At 37.6% G+C, this 25,155-nt stretch overlaps 1 protein-coding gene across 1 annotated transcript in view; it reads left to right on the forward strand.

Annotated features, from left to right (window-relative positions):
- The window catches only part of UNC5A (unc-5 netrin receptor A), a 409,652-nt gene that overhangs the window by 321,216 nt on the left and 63,281 nt on the right, over positions 1–25,155 (forward strand). The window contains 2 exon segments of the mRNA XM_053719264.1: positions 8,451–8,726; positions 14,277–14,364. Coding sequence (XP_053575239.1) covers positions 8,451–8,726; positions 14,277–14,364 — 364 coding nt within the window.

Here is a 25,155-nt window from a genome sequence, read left to right on the forward strand (position 1 = left end):
GAGCTGCATGTAGAGCTTTTGTGAATCAAATATTCTTAAGTGTTACCTGAGTTATTAAATTTATCACTGTGGCATATGTGTGAACACATCCCACATAGTGGGACACCACATCTCTTGCTTTCTCTTGATGGTCCTAACCAAGTTTTTGGTTTGCTAATGTTGGAAATGGTGTGTTGTGTGACAGATCTTAATTTTGAAGGTGCTAATATGTTTTTGAGATCTTTATTTTTTTTTTTTGTTTCTTATATGTAATGACCAGTTTATTGGGTAATTGGGTCAAGTTTTTGGTTTGCTAATGTTGGAAATGGTGTGTTGTGTGACAGATCTTAATTTTGAAGGTGCTAATATGTTTTTGAGATCTTTATTTATTTATTTTTTTGTTTCTTATATGTAATGACCAGTTTATTGGGTAATGAGGGGCCCAAAACAGGATCAGTTTTAAGTATATTCCAATGTGAATTGAGAATATGTTCAATAGCTTTGCTGCCTTGACTGAAGGTTGTGATAAACCTGATCTGGTCATCTGTTTTCTTTGTCTTATTCCTTGTTGTAGGTATTAACATATCGTCTGTCCTTAAGTTGTACTTTGTCTTTGACCTAAGTTAAAAGTGTGTTATCGTACACCTTTTCTATGAATCTAGTAGTTATGATTCTCTTTTAAAGTCAAAGTGGAATGTACAATTTCTTTTAACCCTTTGATATTGACCTAGTGGAATATTTATTTTCCATCTGGGGAGATGTCCACTTTTGGCATTTAGGAATCCATTCCTATCAGTTGTTTTTCTAAAGTTTTTTACTACCACTTTGTTGTCAGAGGAAAAAACAGTAAGGTCTAAAAAGTCAATATGTTCTTTATGGGTATTGAAGGTGAATTTCAAGTTCATATTATTATTATTAGTTATGTGTTCTATGAATTCTAAGATGCTAGACTCCCCTCCTTTCCAGGTTATAATCACATCATCAATATAACGGTAATAATGTATTATGTTTTCTTTGAAGGGATTGCTATGCCAAATATGATGTTGTTCAAAATGGCCCATATATATGTTTGTGTATGAGGGCGCAAAGGTAGTACCCATTGTGGTCCCCTGGGTCTGTAAGAAAAATGTTTTTTCAAATTTGAAGCATGGTTATGGTTACCTCCATTCAACCTAGAACACAGAGAGAACATAAGTCCAATAACTATACACATCCACCTCCCAGATATTCAAACCAATCATTTAACAGGACAGACAATTATGACCATCCGCCACGGAGACACCACTATCAGCCTATAAACAGAGACAACTATGATCATAATCACACACATAAATCAACTTATAGGGATTCTAATAGACATTATACTGAACCTTTCCAGAAATCTGAACCATTGACCTACAATAAATATGGGCCTTTATCACATCGTAGAGATTCAGACTAGCACCATCAGGGCACAAGACCCAGACAATACACATCCCCAAATCATGAATATAGAAACCAATCAGCACACCAATCATTTTTTAGATAGAGAAAGACAGCCCCTTTAGTTCCAGATCCACATATCTACAACAGAATGAGGGAAAAACCTCTAACATACAATCATGCAGACACAAGGCAGATTCCTCAGAACCAAAAAAGAAAAAGAACAAGTGAGGAGCAAGAGGCGGAAGAGCAATTCAGATAAGTGAAGCTAGAAAAGAACAGACAAATAAGAATAGGGAGTATATTTACAATCTTTCAGATAATATATTAAACAACTACGAAGTCAACCTTTTAGCCAAAGGTCTGAACTATGCCCCAAAGTCTGCTCCGAACAAATTTCAAACCTACATAGATTTACAGCAATATATTAATAAATTAACACTTAAACGTTATTTCATCAAACACCCCCCTATTTCTCTGAATAAACGGCAATATACTATTGACTACTCAGGCGGAAACAATAGAGGTACTGCTCAGATTTTAGAGAACATGGAATTAGATAATAGTTTTATCAATACACCTTTGGCTTTAGATCCAACATCCTCTTCACAAGCATTTGTTGTAGATTTACATGATACTCAATCAATTGCACCTCCGTTATTACCTGAACTTGAGTGGAGCTTACATGAACCTAACGATCATATCATTTCCACACACTTCAAGAGAAAATCAACCTTTTATCTGGTAGGAACACAAAGAGAATTTATTGGTATCTTTAACAAAGTAGTCAATGATAACTTTTCTAGACTTTGTGATACCAATAAAGGCAACTGGGTAAATAAATATAACGATAATCTCACATGGCTAGAGAGATTCACTCTCTCAAACTTAAAGGGACACTGAACCCAAATTTTTTCTTTTGTAATTCAGAAAGAGCATGCAATTTTAAGCAACTTTCTAATTTACTCCTATTATCAATTTTTCTTCGTTCTCTTGCTATCATTATTTGAAAAAGAATGCATCTAAGCTTTTTTTTGGTTTCAGTACTCTGGAAAGCACTTTTTTATTGGTGGATGAATTTATCCACCAATCAGCAAGGACAACCCAGGTTGTTCACAAAAAATGGGCCGGCATCTAAACTTACATTCTTGCATTTCAAATAAAGATACCAAGAGAATGAAGAGAATTTGATAATAGGAGTAAATTAGAAAGTTGCTTAAAATTTCATGCTCAATCTGAATCACGAAAGAAATTTTTTGGGTACAGTGTCCCTTTAAAAGCAGATACTAATATAATAATCAGGGCAGCTGATAAAGGTGGGGGGTAGTCTTACAGAATAGGTCAGATTACCTTAAAGAAGCCTTCAATATTCTACATGACACAAATACCTATAAAAATTAACCTTCAACCCTACAGACAAATTCTCAAAGGAGCTAGACAACATTATCACAAAAGATGAATACCATTTTCTTTTAGAACCACATCCGAGCATACTGACATTTTATCATTTACCAAAAGTACATAAATCCCTTAGCAACCCCCCCTGGAAGGCCTATAATTTCAGGAATGGGCTCACTCACTAGTATTTAGTCCACTTACATAGATTTTTTTCTTCAACCAGTTGTAAAAAAGATTCCATCTTACATTAGAGATACGACCCACATAATCAATATATTTGAAGGTTTAGATTGGAACAAAGAATATACATGGCTAACATGCGATGTGTCCGCACTTTATACCTGTATCCCCCATTGATCAGGCATTGATGCTATTAGAGACTCACAACAACAACAGAAATGGCTCCCCAACAACTAGAGTTTTTAGTGTTGAGTATTCTATTTATACTGGACCATAACTACTTTGAATTTGAAAAAAACATTCTTCTTACAGACCCAGGGGACCGCAATGGGTACTACCTTTGTGCCCTTATACCCAAACATATATATGGGCCATTTTGATCAACATTATATCTGGCATAATAATCCCTTCAAAGTAAACATAATACATTATTACCATTATATTGATGATGTGATTATAATCTGGAAAGGAGGGGAGTCTAGCATCATAGAATTCATAGAACATATAACTAATTATAATATGAACTTGAAATTCACCTTCAATACCCATAAAGAACATATTGACTTTTTAGACCTTACAGTTTTTTTCCTCTGACAACAAAGAATATACATGGCTAACATGCAATGTGTCTGCACTTTATACCTGTATCCCACATTGATCAGGCATTAATGCTATTAGAGCCAGCCTGGGAACAACAGAAATGGCTCCCCAACAACTAGAGTTTTTTATTGTCGAGTATTCTATTTATACTGGACCATAACTACTTCGAATTTGAAAAAACATTCTTCTTACAGACCCAGGGGACCGCAATGGGTACTACCTTTGCACCCTCATACCCAAACATATATATGGGCCATTTTGAACAACATTATATTTGGCATAATAATCCCTTCAAAGAAAACATAATACATTATTACTGTTATATTGATGATGTGATTATAATCTGGAAAGGAGGGGAGTCTAGCATCTTGGAATTCATAGAACATATAAATAATAATAATATGAACTTGAAATTCACCTTCAATACCCATAAAGAACATATTGACTTTTTAGACCTTACAGTTTTTTCCTCTGACAACAAAGTGGCAGTAAAAATATTTAGAAAAACAACTGATAGGAATGGATTTCTAAATGCCAAAAGTGGACATCTCCCTAGATGGAAAATAAATTTGCCACTAGGTCAATATCAAAGGGTTAAAAGAAATTGTAGATTCCACTCTGACTTTAAAAGAAAATCAGAACTACTAGATTAAATATTCATAGAAAAAGGGTACGATAACAAACTTTTAACTAGGGTCAAAGACAAAGTACAACTTATGGACAGACATGATATGTTAATACCTAAAACAAGGAATAAAACAAAGAAAACAGATGACCAGATCAGGTTTATCACAGCCTTCAGTCAAGGCAGCAAGGCCATTGAACATATTCTCAATTGACATTGGAATATACTTAAAGCTGATCCTGTTTTTTGCCCCTCATTACCCAATAAACCAGTCATTACATATAAGAAAAATAAAGATCTCAAAAACATCTTAGCACCTTCAAAATTAAGATCTGTCACACAACACCCCATTTCCAACATTAGCTAATCAAATACTTGGTTAGGACCATCAAGAGGAACCAAGAGATGCAGTGTCCCACGATGTGTGATGTGTTCACACATATGCCACAGTGATACATTTAATAACTCAGGTAACACTAAAGAATTTTCGATTCACAAAAGCTCTACATGCAGCTCAACTTATGTAGTCTCTATGTTGAGCTACAATTGTAACTTATTATATGTAGGACGTACAAAAAGGAAAATATGTAAGAGATTCAGCGAACATAAGTACAACATTAATCATGAATTAGACACACATAGTGTGCCCTATCATTTTAAAATGAAACATGTATCTAACCCTGATGGTTTGAAAGTCAAAATCATTGAAAGTATTGCACCTAACAAATATTCAAACAGGCTAAGAACCCTCCGTCAAAGAGAGACCTTCTGGATCAATGAACAAGCAACTCTGGCTCCAAAAGGTCTCAGTATTGATCTAGATTTAAATGCCTTTATGGGAATAGCTGATTTCCGCATTTGCTGTTTCTCTTCTACCTATGGTCATCGTTCATTATGTATGTCTCTGTAGCACACCGAGCAACCTTCATAGTTTTGTATCTATCCATTTGGCTACTTTACATCCATGCAGAGATCCTTTATGATCACAGTGATCTCTACTTGTCTTCTGTTTGCTTAGAATGACAGATAACTGTCGTACGGCAATAAGCATATAAACACTGACGATCCATATTACGATCTTCCCTATTAATAACCTTTTTAAAAATCCATGATTATTTTGCACTTTGCTATTTTTTGTTATTATATGTTTTTATTATATGCTTTTAATTGTAATAACTTTGTATAGTATATGTAGACTTTGATTGGCATTTTTAACCATCTATCATGTATCCGTAATTTGTGAACTGTGACTAATTTTTGACCAATCAGAGCCATATACAGCCTTTTTTAGTTACCTAGATACCGCTAATTTACATACATCTCTTGACAAATTCCTGATGCTACCGGAGGAAACGATTTGAGGTCATTCAACGCTCTGACATCACTGACATCCTCTGATGAACCAGGCTCTCCCTATCAGCCCATGGATACAGCGCATACCACGGATGAGGCTCGAGGAAACACTCCATCTACTCCTGGCCATCTTAGGACGCTCATACACATGGAGCTTTTACATATTGCTTGTTTTTAACCTTCATTTTGTAAGTGTTCATTTTATGGTGCGCAAAACGTGTGCTCATTAAATACTTTTACTCTCAGATGGGATGCACTGTGTTTTCTTGTCTTTACATTATAGAATTGTATTGGAATAGTATCTGACTATAAGCCAAAGAAAGGACCAAAATCCAAGATTGTATTCAGTCCCCTAGGTGCTACTGTGTCCAATAGATAGATTAATTTAGATTCCAGGCACAAGAGTTTTTCTGCTCTATTTTCACCCCTACGTAAAGGTGGTATATGATCGATCATCATAGTTCTTAGGCTAGACAGATTGTGTTTAAACTGTAAGTGGCATGCCACAGGTTGCTCTGAATCGCTATTTTTATGGCTTCCTTAATGGCAAACCTGTGGACAGATGAGAAGGTATATGACATACTCACTGGTGCATGTCAATCTGTGGTTTATCTTATACCTCTTGTTTAGGTGTGGGTGTTGGAAGAGCCCCTCAACATACTGTGGCATGAGGTACAGTCTCCACACTGATAGCATCCCATGGCGGTCATGGCATTCCTGTGTTTGATTGTTTTTGTGTATTGATAGCTATTTTTTCTGATGTACTGCATTTGACAAAGGGACCGGTCCGGTTCTGAAACGTAATGCTGTTTTTATCAGTACCATGAATAGAAAATACAGTACCAGAATCTGAGCAGACCATGCCTGGAAAGTGATGCCAAGTTGATCACAAATGGATATAGGGAAGTTAGAGGAAGAATTTCTGTAGTATACCGTCTCCCAAAGAGCCTCTGTGGGTAATTTGAACAATCGGTTGATGCTTGTAAATCAGTGGATGTTTTCCTGGGTCCATTTAATCTTGAAAGACTGAAAAAAGAAAAGAGACAATCGCAACCCGATTCAGTTGCAGATTATTTATTATACAGTATGTAAGCATACTCCAGATGGCTACTTACAAGAAATGAAAACAATAACAGCATAAAAACCATTCAATAATGGTGTAGGTATAATCACTTCGGTCCGTATAATAAATAATCTGCACCTGAATCGGGTTGCGCTTGTCTCCTTTCTTTTTTCAGTCTTATCAGCACCGTGGCTGTTGATGGACTGTTACATGGAGTGCATCCTTTTGGATATATATATATATATATATATATATATATATATATATATATATATATTTACATATATAAACACATAAATATACATGTTTATACATATACTGTATAAATAGATAGATGCTAGATATATATATATATATATATATATATATATATATATATATATATATATATATATATATATATATATACATACACACATAATAGCCCTTCCCAGTCAAATACCCTGTCATATATCATATGCCTTTTAACCCTTAAAATAATTTTTCATTAATATTTTTATGATTTTTTTTTATCAGAAGGTGTATATATGTGTGTAATAGTTTATTTTAGTGTGTGTGTGATGTGGTTTGTACAACATTTTTTTTTTTTTAACCCTTATATTTTACGCAAGGTCTTCAGGCAGACTAATCAGTTGAGTGCAAAAACAATTGCGCTTGAGTACAAAAATTTACTTTCAACTTGTGCGCTAGTAAGCGTGGTTGTGATATTGCTTATCATGACCGATGATAACATTACCACACCATCTGTAATCTAGCCTGTAATTGGGTGGGTCAAGAGTGCATTTTCGTAGTGTGAGCAAAATTGAATACACATTGCTATGTAATCACATATGTTCCTTTGAACACTTCAAGTTTTTAGGGGCAGTTTCTCTTTAACTGATAAGAGAAAGATGATGTGGCCGCAAATCATGAAACTAGTAGTGGTATCTTTTGTTGAAATATTCATTGTTTTTTCAGAGCACTGATGTAAAAGACACATGATCAAAGACACATTCATATTACTGTGTTTAGTGTGGACACTGCTGTGAGATGCCTCATGCAGAGATTTGACAGGTTTCTTGAAAATATTCCATTGCATATCTTACAAGTTTTATTATCAAAAAAATGTTATGAGATTTTTTTTATTCTCCATTTTGTGTACATTGGTGTGACTTTGTAGAAAGACATTTCCTCTGAGAGATAAAGCTTTGTTTCAGTATAATATGTTTATATGTCTGAATGGTATTATGTTGTAATGGCATCACTGGTACAATATGCAATCAGCATTTCAACAAGTTTATAATGATGAGAAGATTATGTCACAGTAGTAATCTCTGCATTTTCAATAATATCATGTTAGATTCGTTGTAGGGGTAGATGAAAGTGCTAGCTATTATGCGGTTAAAGTTAGCCCCATTGAACCCCAGAGAGCTACAAACATTGCTACTCAACAAAGTTACAGATCTCTCTGACAGCTTAGCAGGTTAAAGAATTTTCCAAAGGTATCATTTAAATGTTGTTGAAGTACGGCGTTCTCATTATAACAACACTGTTTTTGTGAATGTGTGAAAAATGACCAGATTTGCATTGTTTACCTATGATTTATAATGTTCTATAAAAAGTGATAACTAAGATGAAGCATTGTAGCAAATGATTCATCATGATAACTACGGATAATACAAAAAAACATGTGTGCTGTAGAATAATTCCACTGGAGCAAACATACTGCAATTTACTATTTTCACTTAAAAATAAATACCTCAGTAAGACAATCATTATTTTGCAGGAATCTAACAAAGATAATTGCTGTTTATATTCTTTCATTTTTATTTTATGTGTATAACTTTCTAGGCCAGGCCCATTTATTGACCATTCAGCCTGACTTAAGTACAGCAACCATGACCTATCAGGGATCCCTCTGTCTCCGTCAAGATGGGAGCAACAAGTTTCAGCTGACCAATGGCCATCTTCTGCCACCTATGGGCCCAGGCATTCCACGCGAGCACAGCCACACTTTACCTCGTCTCTCTACACAAAACTATTTCCGTACATTGCCCAGGGGAGCCAGCAACATGGCATACGGAACCTTCAACTTTCTAGGGGGACGCCTGAGGATCCCAAATACAGGTATAATTCATGTTCAGATTATTACAGTTAGATGGTATGTATATAATTGTTAACCAAGAACAAAGAGTGTTGTAGTTTTCTTTACTATTAATCTAGACACCAATATTTATTGATTTCATAAGCTGTCTTCCATGTATAAAGTATTAGAAAAACTGACATTTCTGTGATATTTTAGTGTTGTAGCTGTCATATTACAAGCATTATGGCCTCCATTTATGAAGCTGTGATAGGGTCGCTGCTTCTTAACCTACTACGTCAACTGTTATTTGGCGCATCTCAATCACCTCAATCTTTTTGGCCGGGAAGATTGACAGCCCCTGCACAAATAGGGGATGGCTTTGCACACTTCCTGTAGTGTGCAATGCTAAATGCAGCCAGCATATTGCTGCCCGCTAGACACAACAGGGGCAAAGATGTACATCCCAGTTAAATCTTGACATATGTGATGATGTTGACTTGGTGTTTATCAGTTAACAGTTTCTATAATATCTATATTTGGCAATTCAACTGTATCAAGTAAGTAGATCAGTAACATCTTTCAAACTCTCTCAAACCTCTGCTCTCTTTCGTCTCCTGCTTTTCCTGCCCTGACCAATCTATCTGTCACTATAATTCCACTCTTCCATTGGTCCTTGACAATTTGGTACCTCCTACTATAGCTCGAAAGTCTGACACGCTACCTAAGTAGATGTTCCCACACTGCTGAGCAACATTAGAGAAAATCTCAGTGTTCAGCTCTCTTTCTTTATTTATTACAAGTTAATCTTAAAGTCCAACTATTCTGCCATTAACCTCTTTAAGCAGGATTACTTCTCTACTCTTATCTCTACTGTTTCTTCAAACACAAAAGGTCTCCCTTCTCAGCCTACCCCCACCTCCTATTTCCACTTCTCTCTCAGCTCAAGATTTTGCCAACCACTTCCCTAACAAAATAGATTACATCAGAAATTAAATCATCTCTCAACACACTACGCCTCCAACCCCCTCAACCATTTGCCGATGTCCAAAACCCACAAAGCCACATATTCAGATTTTTTGCTCCTGCTACTGAGGAAGATGTTTATGCCCTTATATCATCCTCTCACCTCACTACCTGTCTCCCTCTTTCGTACTTTTTTTCCAATCTTCAAACATATTTTTAATATTTCCCTAATCCCTTAAACATGCACTTATCACACCTATTGTAATGCTCGTGGGATATTTCACTAACAGACCGAACTCAGCCAGTAGTCTTGTTATCCCGGCGTCGAGTCAGAATGATAGGGAATATCCCAGAGCAGAGAAAATTTGCAAGATGAGGAAAGCGGCACTCACCACAGGCAGGGTAGTACTCGGCGGTAACAGGCAGGAAATCAAGGATAGACCACAATAAAGGTCAGGCAGGCAGGAATCGGCAACAGCACAGCAGTCCAGAGGTAAACCACTAGGATGGTCAGGCAGGCAGAGTTCAGCAGCAGTATATTAATCCAGCAGTTAAGGGGTAAACAGGCAGAGTGGTCAAAAAAGCAGAGTTCAGCAATGATATAACAGTCAGCATATAATAATAAAAACACCCAGGAGAACAGAAAGTAACACCTATACTTGAGCACAGGTGAATATAAGTGAAGTACTTACATAGCTGCAGGGTTCGCGCCACAGGAGGAATCCAGACCGGCATCAGGAAAGGAGGGAGCCTACGGTGATGACGTCACTGCCGCACGCAGACAGGAGCTGACTCCCCCATAGGCAACGAGCAGCAAGCGCCGTGTCCCTAGCAACAACTAGAGCAGTGCGGCGCAACACCTATCCTCATAAAATCCTTTCTTGATCCATCATCCCCTTCCAACTACTGCCCTATTTCCCTACTCCCCCTTGCATCAACACTTCTGGAAAGGCTCGTTTATACACATTTATCAGATTTCCTCATATTAAACTCCCTACTTAATCCATTGCAATAATAATTATTATTATTAATGACCAAATTACAGCAAAATCAAAAGGCCACTTTTCTCTGTTAATCCTTCTTGATCTGTCGGCAGCCTTTGATACTGTTGACCACACTCTCTTGCTCCAAACCCTCTAATCCTTCGGCATCTGTGACACAGCCCTCTTGTGGTACTCTTCCTACCTGTCCAACCAGACCTTTAGTGTAACCTTCTCTTTCACATCCTCTGACCCTCTATAAATTTCTGTTGGGGTACCACAAGGCTCTGTCCTTGGTCCCCTTCTCTTCTCAATTTATATATCATCCTTAGGTTCCTTAATAAATTACCATGGGTTTCTATATAATTTGTATGCTGATGATACCCAAATATACCTCTATGCACCAGACCTATCCCCTTTCTTACTAACTCAAGTCACTAACTGTATTTCTAATATTTCATCCTGGATGTCCCCTCACTACCTTAAAATAAATCTCTCCGAAACTAAACCCCTTGTTTTCCACCCTTCTTCCAAAATCCCTATCCCCCAACTAGTCTTGAGGTCACACGTGACTCAGATCTCTCTATCTCTCTTTCAGTCCCACATCCAGTATTTGGCCAATTCCTGCTGCTTCCTCCTTAAAAGATCTCCAAAAATTGCCAATTGACACTTCTTCACACACGACACAACTAAAACTTTAATCCACTCTCTCATCATTTTCTGCCTTGACTACTGCAACTCCATCCTCTCCAGCCTCCATAGCTGCTGCCTGTCTCCCTTACAATCCATAATAAATGCCTCTGCCAGGCTGATCTTCCTTACACATCCCTACTAATCTGCTGCACCTCTCTGCCAGTCCCTTTACTGGCTTCCTTTAACCTCCAGAATAAAACAAAAAATCCTGACTCTAACTTTCAAGGCTCTCAATAACACTGTCCCACCCTATATCTCTGACCTCATCTCCAGATACGCTCCCTCTTGTCCCCTTCACTCTGCTCATGACCTGCGTCTCTCCTCCTCTCTTGTTACCTCCTTACATTCCCGTCTACAAGACTTCTCCAGACTGGCCCCTGTTTTGTGGAACTCTCTGCCTCCCTCCACAAGTCTCTCCCTTAGTTTTCAAACTTTCAAGTGCTCCTTAAAGACTCCACTGTTCAGGGATGCATACAATATACACTAAAATGCTCTTATCTTAGCTCCTCTCCTCCTTTGGTTATCCCATTTAACCCCCTTAGCATGTAGGCCTACAAGTCTAGCTGCTTTGTAGATCACATTCATTAGAGCTGATTTACAACAGTAAAGCTCTTGGCAGGGCCCTCTATCCCTTTGTTTCCCATAATTGTTACCTTGCATATTAGACCCATTTTTTTAGCACTATGTAATCTTTTGACACTCTACAAGTAACTGATGATAATAATAATAATAATAATAATAATAATAATAATAATAACTGATACTATTTACTGGTCCTTTAACCACACTGACAGAGAGATATTTGTCAAAACTTTGCTAAATCATGTACAAGTTTATGTTTACTTGTATACAAATATAAGCACAGAAAATATTTTTAATAGTAGCATTGAGCGCTTTGAGTGAAAAGAAAGCCTGCTGTGTCCCCTTGTATGAAAAGATTGAAAACTCTTGCTATATGTCAGGGCCATCAAACTAACGCCCACAGCTGGATAGTTCCATGTAGGTAATTAAGTGTATATTGGAAATACTTTCCATAATTTTAAACTAAAAATTTTATAATAATCTAATTTTATTTTGATGAGTTAACTTTAGGATAAGTGTGAGTATAGTGATAATTGCATGGTGTGTTGTGCTGGTCCAACAGTTAAATGACTCCCCCTCACAGTCAAAGATTAGAGTTCAACAGACTAAAGTTTCATGTGACAGAAAAAAAGAGAACTGAACTCCGCTAAAGGAATATATATATAAAACTTAACATTTATTGGCATTAGTAAAATTAAAAATTAAAAAAGCAAACAGCCAAACAGGATGGTGTTTAACGTAGCACAACTGGCTTATGCGTTACGGCTTACCTCCGTATTCATAGCCTGGCTTGTGTATTACTCTTACAAACTTAAATAATCATTAAAACACTGCTATTGGTTAAGAGTTAGAGCGTAACACCACCCACACCTGTGAATAACAGCTGAATTGTAATGATCTATTAGGACCCGGTACATATGTGACAGTTTTTAGTATTGCTTATACACATAATACAATATAATATAGTGTCCCTGTATATATGATACAAAGCATAATGTCACATAACATGGAAAAGTGCTTATCCAGAGTAATAAAATGAAGAATTTTTTTTTACTGTGTGTGAAAACCAGTAACAGTGCAGAGTATTATTATTATTAATCTTTATTTATAATGCGCCGACAGATTCCGCAGCGCTGCCCATGGGTACAAGGATAACAGTACAATGGAGAAACAATATGATAAGACAAATACTGGGGGAATTGAGGGCCCTATTCCAGTGGGAACTGTGCTCCTTACAAAATACATAATATGTCCATACTACACATACAAATGTATACACGCTAGACATAATAAACACTGCAAGTGGACTTATCTCAAAAGGGCTACTTGAGAAACAAAAAGTCATGTACCTAATAATTTGTTTGTGATTGTAATTTGCAATTTGAAATTTGTAATTTAAAGGACCTGTAAAACTGAGATTTAGAGCACCAGAGACCTACAAACCTCTTGCTCCCAAAAATGTATAAGATCATATCGGGAGTTGAGGCCGTCCAGTACTCTAGTCCTTATAAAGTGATAATTGCATGGTGTGTTGTTCTGGTCCAACAGTTAAATGACTCCCCCTCACAGTCAAAGATTAGAGTTCAGCAGGCTAAAGTTTCATGTGACAGCATGCAGATACCCTACTAATGTACCCCTTTCTTTATGAGAGTAATTTCTCTTAAAGATAACAATTCCAACTGTTTCTTTAAAAAATGCCTCTTGAAAATCATTTTATCTCATCACATTTGCTGAGGTCAGTAGAGGCAGATATAAATTAGCATTAATAGTGCAGCATGTGGAAAGCTCAAGGTTCCTGAATTCCAGTAAATGGCCTGCAGTATCTCTGGGTTGTGGCAAAAACTGCAATTTTAAGACTTAAATTATAGGAGAAACAAAATAAATAATAAAAGTTTATCTCAAATTAACTAAGTAAATTAGATAATAGAAATAAGTTGGAAAGTTGTTTAAGATTTTATGCTGTAGGCTGCTGATGCATGAGAAAGCCTACAGCCGATAGGTTAAAAGCAGAGGTCATCACACTGCTGCTTCCTAACCTATACAACAGCTCTGAGTGAGTGGTTTCCAATTACCTTCAAATAGTCAGGCCAGGATGATTGACAGGCCTTGCCCAGCATTGACCTAGCCGCGATGCCGGGGGAAGACAGGTTCATGAAAGCGAACCTTGTGTGCCCGGAGTTGGGTTTTATGTCCCTTTAAGTGTACAAAGTGGCATTTCTAAATAATTTATATTTCTTAGAGGGGAAATTAAAGTTTTTCAAAATTATACACTCAACGGAATCACAAAAATGTAATGTTGAGTTCCATATCACTCTAAGGAATGAACAGTACTTATGCTTGTAAGTGACAACCAATATCTTGTTTTTTTGTCAGGTCTTAGCCTGCTCATACCTCCAGATGCAATTCCCAGGGGAAAAATCTATGAAATCTACCTGACTGTACACAAACAGGAGGATGTGAGGTAGGTGCCCCAAATTCATTTGAGGTGTCTATAATAATATTCACAGGAAAAGAAAGAACATTTTATCAGATAAGACACAGTTAAAAAATGAATCTCAGTGTAAATTAGATCTTATGACACTATTTGAGTACGCTTCTAACAGATATGATGCAAAAAGCCCATCGATACTGTGCATATCCCTCTAGGGTGGCAAGTTTTATTGTAGCACCCCAATTTTCAAGGTTGTCAGTAGACATAAATGTTCAAGGGAGTCTCTTGTTTACATTCCCTTTACTCTACCAAGGATAAGTAAATAGGTAATTGGGGTGGAAAGTGTAATTTAAATACAAAAAGCTACAATAAATAATTGAAACTCCAACCTTCATAAGGAACATTACAACAATATTTGCTGGTTCCCCCAAATGTAAGGTCTAGAACAGTGATGGCTAATGTTTTAAAACTACAATTCTATGATGCTTAGGGATTCTGCAGTTTAGTTGAACATCATGGGAAAGGTAGTTCCGGAACATCAGAGGTATCAAGGTTATCCATCACTGGTCTCAAACCACTGAGTGTAGTTTTAAATGGATATATTGCAACTTTTTTTTATGACAAAAATTAGAAAATAGGTCAGACTCAAATCCTCTGAGAAGGAGCTAGTACAAAATGAAAGAGACCAGATAGTCCCTAAGAGTCTCACAGAAAAAAATGGTAAGTCCCTTTGTAGATTCCTTGTATCAAACGGGTATACCAGCTATCGCTAAAGTCTGCTCCTCCTCAAAACATCATGTTTAATATAAATAATAACAAGGAAAAGGGCATCACCATAGTACATAAATATGGCAAACAATATAGAAACCAGAATTGTAAGCCAAATTGTTACTCACACTTTTCTATGCACCTGATCACAAGGTGCTGGAAATCACACACTGAGATATCAAACCCTCTCAGTTAGCTTACAACCAGAAAATTGCTCCTAACTCCACAAACTTCTGGATAGTGCTGGACAGCAGGACCACCAAACCGGATAGTGTAATGTAAAAGCATATTATATATATATATATATATATATATATATATATATATATATATATATATATATATATATATATATACTGTATAATGTGCATATGTGTTTATATGTGTATATATGTGTTATAAACACATGTGTACATATATATATATATTTATTATATTTATTATAGCTCTTTTATCAGAAAGTGTATATATGAGTGTAATAGTTTAATGTATTTATGTTGTTGTTTAGAGAAGTTTTTTTTTAAACCTTACACTTTACGCTAGATCTTCAGGCACGCTAATCCGTTTAGCACAAATTTTGTTTGAGCTTGAGCAGAACTGTCTACTTTCAACTTTAGCTTGTCATCTGTAATCTAGCCCATAGTCTTTAAACACAGTTGCTAGGGAAGCAAATACAAAAATATAAAAAAAAATATCAGCACCATGAGCAAAGTTCCCTATAATTTTTTTGAGCAGTGCGCACAAAAATATTGGCCTGTGCGATTTTTGGCCAAATTACTAAAATTTGTGCACACTTTAATATGGAACATTTTCAAACCCAAAATGTAATAAAGATAGGAACAAACACACACACACTCACTCACCCATTCTTAAACAAGCACTCACTCTCATCCCCCCAAACAAACACACCTCCTTCACCCACACACACACTCCCCCCATCCCACAAACACACACTCCCACAATCACACACACAATCCCACAAACACACACACTCTCCCACAATCACACATAAACACTCTCTCTCAAACAAATATAGTCTCTTACTTTCTTTCACACACAAATACACACTTACACACTCTCACTTACTCTTACACTCACTTTCACACACAAACACATATTCACACTCACCTACTTTCACACACACTCTGCTCCAAACACACTTTCACACACCCACTCACTCTCTCTCACTTTTACACACACACAATCTCCCCCTCAACCCCATATACACTTTCACTCTCCCACTCACTCTCAGGGAAACCCTTAGGCCTAGATTTGGAGTTTGGCGGTAGCCGCGAAAACCAGCGTTAGAGGCTCCTAACGCTGGTTTTAGGCTACCGCCGGTATTTGGAGTCATTCAAAAAAGGGTCTAACGCTCACTTTTCAGCCGCAACTTTTCCATACCGCAGATCCCCTTACGTCAATTGCGTATCCTATCTTTTCAATGGGATCTTTCTAACTCCGGTATTTAGAGTCGTGGCTGAAGTGAGCGTTAGAAATCTAACGACAAAACTCCAGCCGCAGAAAAAAGTCAGTAGTTAAGAGCTTTCTGGGCTAACGCCGGTTCATAAAGCTCTTAACTACTGTACTCTAAAGTACACTAACACCCATAAACTACCTATGTACCCCTAAACCGATGTCCCCCCACATCGCTGACACTCGATTACATTTTTTTAACCCCTAATCTGCCGACCGCCACCTACGTTATACTTATGTACCCCTAATCTGCTGCCCCAACACCGCCGACCCCATATTGTATTTATTAACCCCTAACCTGCCCCCCACAACGTCGCAGCCAGCTACCTACAATAATTAACCCCTAATCTGCCGACCGCAAAGAGCCGCCACCTACATTATAGCTATGTACCCCTAATCTGCTGCCCCTAACACCGCCGACCCCTATATTATATTTATTAACCCCTAATCTGCCCCCCTCAACGTCGCCTCCACCTGCCTACACTTATTAACCCCTAATCTGCCGAGCGGACCGCACCGCTACTATAATAAAGTTATTAACCCCTAATCCGCCTCACTAACCCTATAATAAATAGTATTAACCCCTAATCTGCCCTCCCTAACATCGCCGACACCTAACTTGAATTATTAACCCCTAATCTGCCGACTGGAGCTCACCGCTATTCTAATAAATGTATTAACCCCTAAAGCTAAGTCTAACCCTAACACTAACACCCCCCTAAATTAAATATAATTTTAATCTAACGAAATTAATTAGCTCTTCTTAAATAAATTATTCCTATTTAAAGCTAAATACTTACCTGTAAAATAAATCCTAATATAGCTACAATATAAATTATAATTATATTATAGCTATTTTAGGATTAATATTTATTTTACAGACAACTTTGTATTTATTTTAACCAGGTACGATAGCTATTAAATAGTTAAGAACTATTTAATAGCTAAAATAGTTAAAATAATTACAAATTTACCTGTAAAATAAATCCTAACCTAAGTTACAATTAAACCTAACACTACACTATCAATAAATAAATTAAATAAAATACCTATAATTATCTACAATTAAACCTAACACTACACTATCAATAAATAAATTAAATACAATTCCTACAAATAAATACAATGAAATAAACTAACTAAAGTACAAAAATTAAAAAAGAACTAAGTTACAAAAAATAAAAAAATATTTACAAACATTAGAAATATATTACAACAATTTTAAACTAATTACACCTACTCTAAGCCCCCTAATAAAATAACAAAGCCCCCCAAAATAAAAAAATGCCCTACCCTATTCTAAATTACTAAAGTTCAAACCTCTTTTACCTTACCAGCCCTGAACAGGGCCCTTTGCGGGGCATGCCCCAAGAAGTTCAGCTCTTTTGCCTGTAAAAAAAAACATACAATACCCCCCCCAACATTACAACCCACCACCCACATACCCCTAATCTAACCCAAACCCCCCTTAAATAAACCTAACACTAAGCCCCTGAAGATCTCCCTACCTTGAGTCGTCTTCACCCAGCCGAGCCAAATTCTTCATCCAAGCGGAGCAAGAAGAGGTCCTCCATCCGGTAGAAGTCTTCATCCAAGCGGGGCAGAAGAGGTCTTCCATCCGATTGAAGTCTTCATCCAAGCGGGATCTTCTATCGTCATCCATCCGGAGCGGAGCAGCAGCATCCTGAAGACCTCCGAAGCGGAACATCCATCCTGGCCGACGACTGAACGACGAATGACGGTTCCTTTAAATGATGTCATCCAAGATGGCGTCCCTTGAATTCCGATTGGCTGATAGGATTCTATCAGCCAATCGGAATTAAGCTAGGAATATTCTGATTGGCTGATGGAATCAGCCAATCAGAATCAAGTTCAATCCGATTGGCTGATTGGATCAGCCAATCGGATTGAACTTGATTCTGATTGGCTGATTCCATCAGCCAATCAGAATATTCCTACCTTAATTCCGATTGGCTGATTGGATCCTATCAGCCAATCGGAATTCGAGGGACGCCATCTTGGATGACGTCATTTAAAGGAACCGTCATTCGTCGTTCAGTCGTCGGCCAGGATGGATGTTCCGCGTCGAAGGTCTTCAGGATGCTGCCGCTCCGCTCCGGATGGATGACGATAGAAGATCCCGCTTGGATGAAGACTTCAATCGGATGGAAGACCTCTTCTGCCCCGCTTGGATGAAGACTTCTACCGAATGGAGGACCTCTTCTTGCTCCGCTTGGATGAAGAATTTGGCTCGGCTGGGTGAAGACGACTCAAGGTAGGGAGATCTTCAGGGGCTTAGTGTTAGGTTTATTTAAGGGTGGTTTGGGTTAGATAAGGGGTATGTGGGTGGTGGGTTGTAATGTTGGGGGGGGGGTATTGTATGTTTTTTTTTACAGGCAAAAGAGCTGAACTTCTTGGGGCATGCCCCGCAAAGGGCCCTGTTCAGGGCTGGTAAGGTAAAAGAGCTTTGAAATTTAGTAATTTAGAATAGGGTAGGGCATTTTTTTATTTTGGGGGGCTTTGTTATTTTATTAGGGGGCTTAGAGTAGGTGTAATTAGTTTAAAATTGTTGTAATATATTTCTAATGTTTGTAAATATTTTTTTATTTTTTGTAACTTAGTTCTTTTTTATTTTTTGTACTTTAGTTAGTTTATTTCATTGTATTTATTTGTAGGAATTGTATTTAATTTATTTATTGATAGTGTAGTGTTAGGTTTAATTGTAACTTAGGTTAGGATTTATTTTACAGGTAAATTTGCAATTATTTTAACTATTTTAGCTATTAAATAGTTCTTAACTATTTAATAGCTATTGTACCTGGTTAAAATAAATACAAAGTTACATGTAAAATAAATATTAATCCTAAAATAGCTATAATATCATTATAATTTATATTGTAGCTATATTAGGATTTATTTTACAGGTAAGTATTTAGCTTTAAATAGGAATAATTTATTTAAGAAGAGTTAATTAATTTCGTTAGATTAAAATTATATTTAACTTTGGGGGGTGTTAGTGTTAGGGTTAGACTTAGCTTTAGGGGTTAATACATTTATTAGAATAGCGGTGAGCTCCAGTCGGCAGATTAGGGGTTAATAATTGAAGTTAGGTGTTGGCGATGTTAGGGAGGGCAGATTAGGGGTTAATACTATTTATTATAGGGTTAGTGAGGCGGATTAGGGGTTAATAACTTTATAATAATAGCGGTGCGGTCCGCTCGGCAGATTAAGGGTTAATAAGTGTAGGCAGGTAGAGGCGACGTTGTGGGGGGCAGATTAGGGGTTAATAAATATAATATAGGGGTCGGCGGTGTTAGGGGCAGCAGATTAGGGGTACATAGGGATAATGTAAGTAGCGGCGGTTTACGGAGCGGCAGATTAGGGGTTAAAAATAATATACAGGGGTCAGCGATAGCGGGGGCGGCAGATTAGGGGTTAATAAGTGTAAGGTTAGGGGTGTTTAGACTCGGGGTACATGTTAGGGTGTTAGGTGCAGACGTAGGAAGTGTTTCCCCATAGCAAACAATGGGGCTGCGTTAGGAGCTGAACGCGGCTTTTTTGCAGGTGTTAGGTTTTTTTTCAGCTCAAACAGCCCCATTGTTTCCTATGGGGGAATAGTGCACGAGCACGTTTTTGAGGCTGGCCGCGTCCGTAAGCAACTCTGGTATCGAGAGTTGCAGTTGCGTTAAATATGCTCTACGCTCCTTTTTTGGAGCCTAACGCAGCCATTCTGTGGACTCTTACGGCTAGATTTAGAGTTTTGTCGGTAACGACCCGCGTAGCTAACGCTGGCTTTTTTCTGGCCGCACCTTTAAAATAACACTGGTATTGAGAGTCCACAGAATGGCTGCGTTAGGCTCCAAAAAAGGAGCGTACAGCATATTTAACGCAACTTCAACTCTCGATACCAGAGTTGCTTACGGACGCGGCCAGCTTCAAAAACGTGCTCGTGCACGATTCCCCCATAGAAAACAATGGGGCTGTTTGAGCTGAAAAAAAACCTAACACCTGCAAAAAAGCCGCGTTCAGCTCCTAACGCAGCCCCATTGTTTGCTATGGGGAAACACTTCCTACGTCTGCACCTAACACTCTAACATGTACCCCGAGTCTAAACACCCCTAACCTTACACTTATTAACCCCTATTCTGCTGCCCCCGCTATTGCTGACCCCTGTATATTATTTTTAACCCCTAATCTGCCGCTCCGTAAACCGCCGCTACTTACATTATCCCTATGTACCCCTAATCTGCTGCCCCTAACACCGCCGACCCCTATATTATATTTATTAACCCCTAATCTGCCCCCCACAACATCGCCTCCACCTGCCTACACTTATTAACCCCTAATCTGCCGAGCGGACCGCACCGCTATTATTATAAAGTTATTAACCCCTAATCCGCCTCACTAACCCTATAATAAATAGTATTAACCCCTAATCTGCCCTCCCTAACATCGCCGACACCTAACTTGAATTATTAACCCCTAATCTGCCGACTGGAGCTCACCGCTATTCTAATAAATGTATTAACCCCTAAAGCTAAATCTAACCCTAACACTAACACCCCCCTAAGTTAAATATAATTTTAATCTAACAAAATTAATTAACTCTTCTTAAATAAATTATTCCTATTTAAAGCTAAATACTTACCTGTAAAATAAATCCTAATATAGCTACAATATAAATTATAATGATATTATAGCTATTTTAGGATTAATATTTATTTTACAGGTAACTTTGTATTTATTTTAACCAGGTACAATAGCTATTAAATAGTTAAGAACTATTTAATAGCTAAAATAGTTAAAATAATTACAAATTTACCTGTAAAATAAATCCTAACCTAAGTTACAATTAAACCTAACACTACACTATCAATAAATACATTAAATAAAATACCTATAATTATCTACAATTAAACCTAACACTACACTATCAATAAATAAATTAAATACAATTCCTACAAATAAATACAATGAAATAAACTAACTAAAGTACAAAAAATAAAAAAGAACTAAGTTACAAAAAATAAAAAAATATTTACAAACATTAGAAATATATTACAACAATTTTAAACTAATTACACCTACTCTAAGCCCCCTAATAAAATAACAAAGCCCCCCAAAATAAAAAAAAATGCCCTACCCTATTCTAAATTACTAAAGTTCAAACCTCTTTTACCTTACCAGCCCTGAACAGGGCCCTTTGCGGGGCATGCCCCAAGAAGTTCAGCTCTTTTGCCTGTAAAAAAAAAAAATACAATACCCCCCTCCAACATTACAACCCACCACCCACATACCCCTAATCTAACCCAAACCCCCCTTAAATAAACCTAACACTAAGCCCCTGAAGATCTCCCTACCTTGAGTCGTCTTCACCCAGCCGAGCCAAATTCTTCATCCAAGCGGAGCAAGAAGAGGTCCTCCATCCTGTAGAAGTCTTCATCCAAGCGGGGCAGAAGAGGTCTTCCATCCGATTGAAGTCTTCATCCAAGCGGCATCTTCTATCGTCATCCATCCGGAGCGGAGCGGCAGCATCCTGAAAACCTCCGACGCGGAACATCCATCCTGGCCGACGACTGAACGACGAATGACGGTTCCTTTAAATGACGTCATCCAAGATGGCGTCCCTCAAATTCCGATTGGCTGATAGGATTCTATCAGCCAATCGGAATTAAGGTAGGAATATTCTGATTGGCTGATGGAATCAGCCAATCAGAATCAAGTTCAATCCGATTAGCTGATTGGATCAGCCAATCGGATTGAACTTGATTCTGATTGGCTGATTCCATCAGCCAATCAGAATATTCCTACCTTAATTCCGATTGGCTGATAGAATCCTATCAGCCAATCGGAATTCGAGGGACGCCATCTTGGATGACGTCATTTAAAGGAACCGTCATTCGTCGTCTAGTCGTCGGTTGAAGAGGATGTTCCGCGGTGGAGGTCTTCAAGATGGAGCCGGTCCTCATCGGATGAAGATAGAAGATGCCGCTTGGAAGATGATGGTTGCCGGTCCGGATCTACTCTTCTTCCCGGATAGGATGAAGACTTTGGAGCCTCTTCTGGCTTCTTCAGCCGTTGGATGATGGATGTCTAGCCCCCGCTTGGGCTTAGATGAAGATTTTGGAGCCAGGACCGATCGGTGATACCTGGTGAGGTGAAGATAAGGTAGGAAGATCTTCAGGGGCTTAGTGTTAGGTTTATTTAAGGGGGGTTTGGGTTAGATTAGGGGTATGTGGGTGGTGGGTTGTAATGTTGGGGGGGGTAGTGTATGTTTTTTTTTACAGGCAAAAGAGCTGAATTCTTTGGGGCATGCCCCGCAAAGGGCCCTTTTCAGGGCTGGTAAGGTAAAAGAGCTTTGAACTTTAGTAATTTAGAATAGGGTAGGGCATTTTTTTATTTTGGGGGGCTTTGTTATTTTATTAGGGGGCTTAGAGTAGGTGTAATTAGTTTAAAATTGTTGTAATATATTTCTAATGTTTGTAAATATTTTTTTATTTTTTGTAACTTAGTTCTTTTTTATTTTTTGTACTTTAGTTAGTTTATTTCATTGTATTTATTTGTAGGAATTGTATTTAATTTATTTATTGATAGTGTAGTGTTAGGTTTAATTGTAACTTAGGTTAGGATTTATTTTACAGGTAAATTTGTAATTATTTTAACTATTTTAGCTATTAAATAGTTCTTAACTATTTAATAGCTATTGTACCTGGTTAAAATAATTACAAATTTACCTGTAAAATAAATCCTAACCTAAGTTACAATTAAACCTAACACTACACTATCAATAAATAAATTAAATAAAATACCTATAATTATCTACAATTAAACCTAACACTACACTATCAATAAATAAATTAAATACAATTACTACAAATAAATACAATGAAATAAACTAACTAAAGTACAAAAAATAAAAAAGAACTAAGTTACAAAAAATAAAAAAATATTTACAAACATTAGAAATATATTACAACAATTTTAAACTAATTACACCTACTCTAAGCCCCCTAATAAAATAACAAAGACCCCCAAAATACAAAAATGCCCTACCCTATTCTAAATTACTTAAGTTCAAAGCTCTTTTACCTTACCAGCCCTGAACAGGGCCCTTTTCGGGGCATGCCCCAAGAAGTTCAGCTCTTTTGCCTGTAAAAAAAAACATACAATACCCCCCTCCAACATTACAACCCACCACCCACATACCCCTAATCTAACCCAAACCCCCCTTAAATAAACCTAACACTAAGCCCCTGAAGATCTCCCTACCTTGAGTCGTCTTCACCCAGCCGATCCAAATTCTTCATCCAAGCGAAGCAAGAAGAGGTCCTCCATCCGGTAGAAGTCTTCATCCAAGCGGGGCAGAAGAGGTCTTCCATCCGATTGAAGTCTTCATCCAAGCGGGATCTTCTATCGTCATCCATCCGGAGCAGAGCGGCAGCATCCTGAAGACCTCCGACGCAGAACATCCATCCTGGCCGACGACTGAACGACGAATGACGGTTCCTTTAAATGATGTCATCCAAGATGGCATCCCTCGAATTCCGATTGGCTGATAGGATTCTATCAGCCAATCGGAATTAAGGTAGGAATATTCTGATTGGCTGATGGAATCAGCCAATCAGAATCAAGTTCAATCCGATTGGCTGATAGAATCCTATCAGCCAATCGGAATTCGTGGGACGCCATCTTGGATGACGTCATGTAAAGGAACCGTCATTCGTCGTCTAGTCGTTGGTTGAAGAGGATGTTCCGCGGTGGAGGTCTTCAAGATGGAGCCGGTCCTCATCGGATGAAGATAGAAGATGCCGCTTGGAAGATGATGGTTGCCGGTCCGGATCTACTCTTCTTCCCGGATAGGATGAAGACTTTGGAGCCTCTTCTGGACTTCTTCAGCCGTCGGATAATGGATGTCTAGCCCCCGCTTGGGCTTAGATGAAGATTTTGGAGCCAGGACCGATCGGTGATACCTGGTGAGGTGAAGATAAGGTAGGAAGATCTTCAGGGGTTTAGTGTTAGGTTTATTTAAGGGGGGTTTGGGTTAGATTAGGGGTATGTGGGTGGTGGGTTGTAATGTTGGGGGGGGGTAGTGTATGTTTTTTTTTACAGGCAAAAGAGCTGAATTCTTTGGGGCATGCCCCGCAAAGGGCCCTGTTCAGGGCTGGTAAGGTAAAAGAGCTTTGAACTTTTGTAATTTAGAAAAGGGTAGGGCATTTTTGTATTTTGGGGGTCTTTGTTATTTTATTAGGGTGCTTAGAGTAGGTGTAATTAGTTTAAAATTGTTGTAATATTTTTCTGATGTTTGTAAATATTTTTTTATTTTTTGTAACTTAGTTCTTTTTTATTTTTTGTACTTTACTTAGTTTATTTCATTGTATTTATTTGTAGATATTGTATTTAATTAATGTATTGATAGTGTAGTGTTAGGTTTAATTGTAGGTAATTGTAGGTATTTTATTTAATTAATTTATTGATAGTGTAGTGTTAGGTTTAATTGTAACTTAGGTTAGGATTTATTTTACAGGTAATTTTGTAATTATTTTAACTATTTTAGCTATTGTACCTGGTTAAAATAAATAC

The sequence above is a fragment of the Bombina bombina genome, chromosome 6 (assembly GCF_027579735.1).
Source record: "Bombina bombina isolate aBomBom1 chromosome 6, aBomBom1.pri, whole genome shotgun sequence".
NCBI classification, from domain to species: domain Eukaryota; kingdom Metazoa; phylum Chordata; class Amphibia; order Anura; family Bombinatoridae; genus Bombina; species Bombina bombina.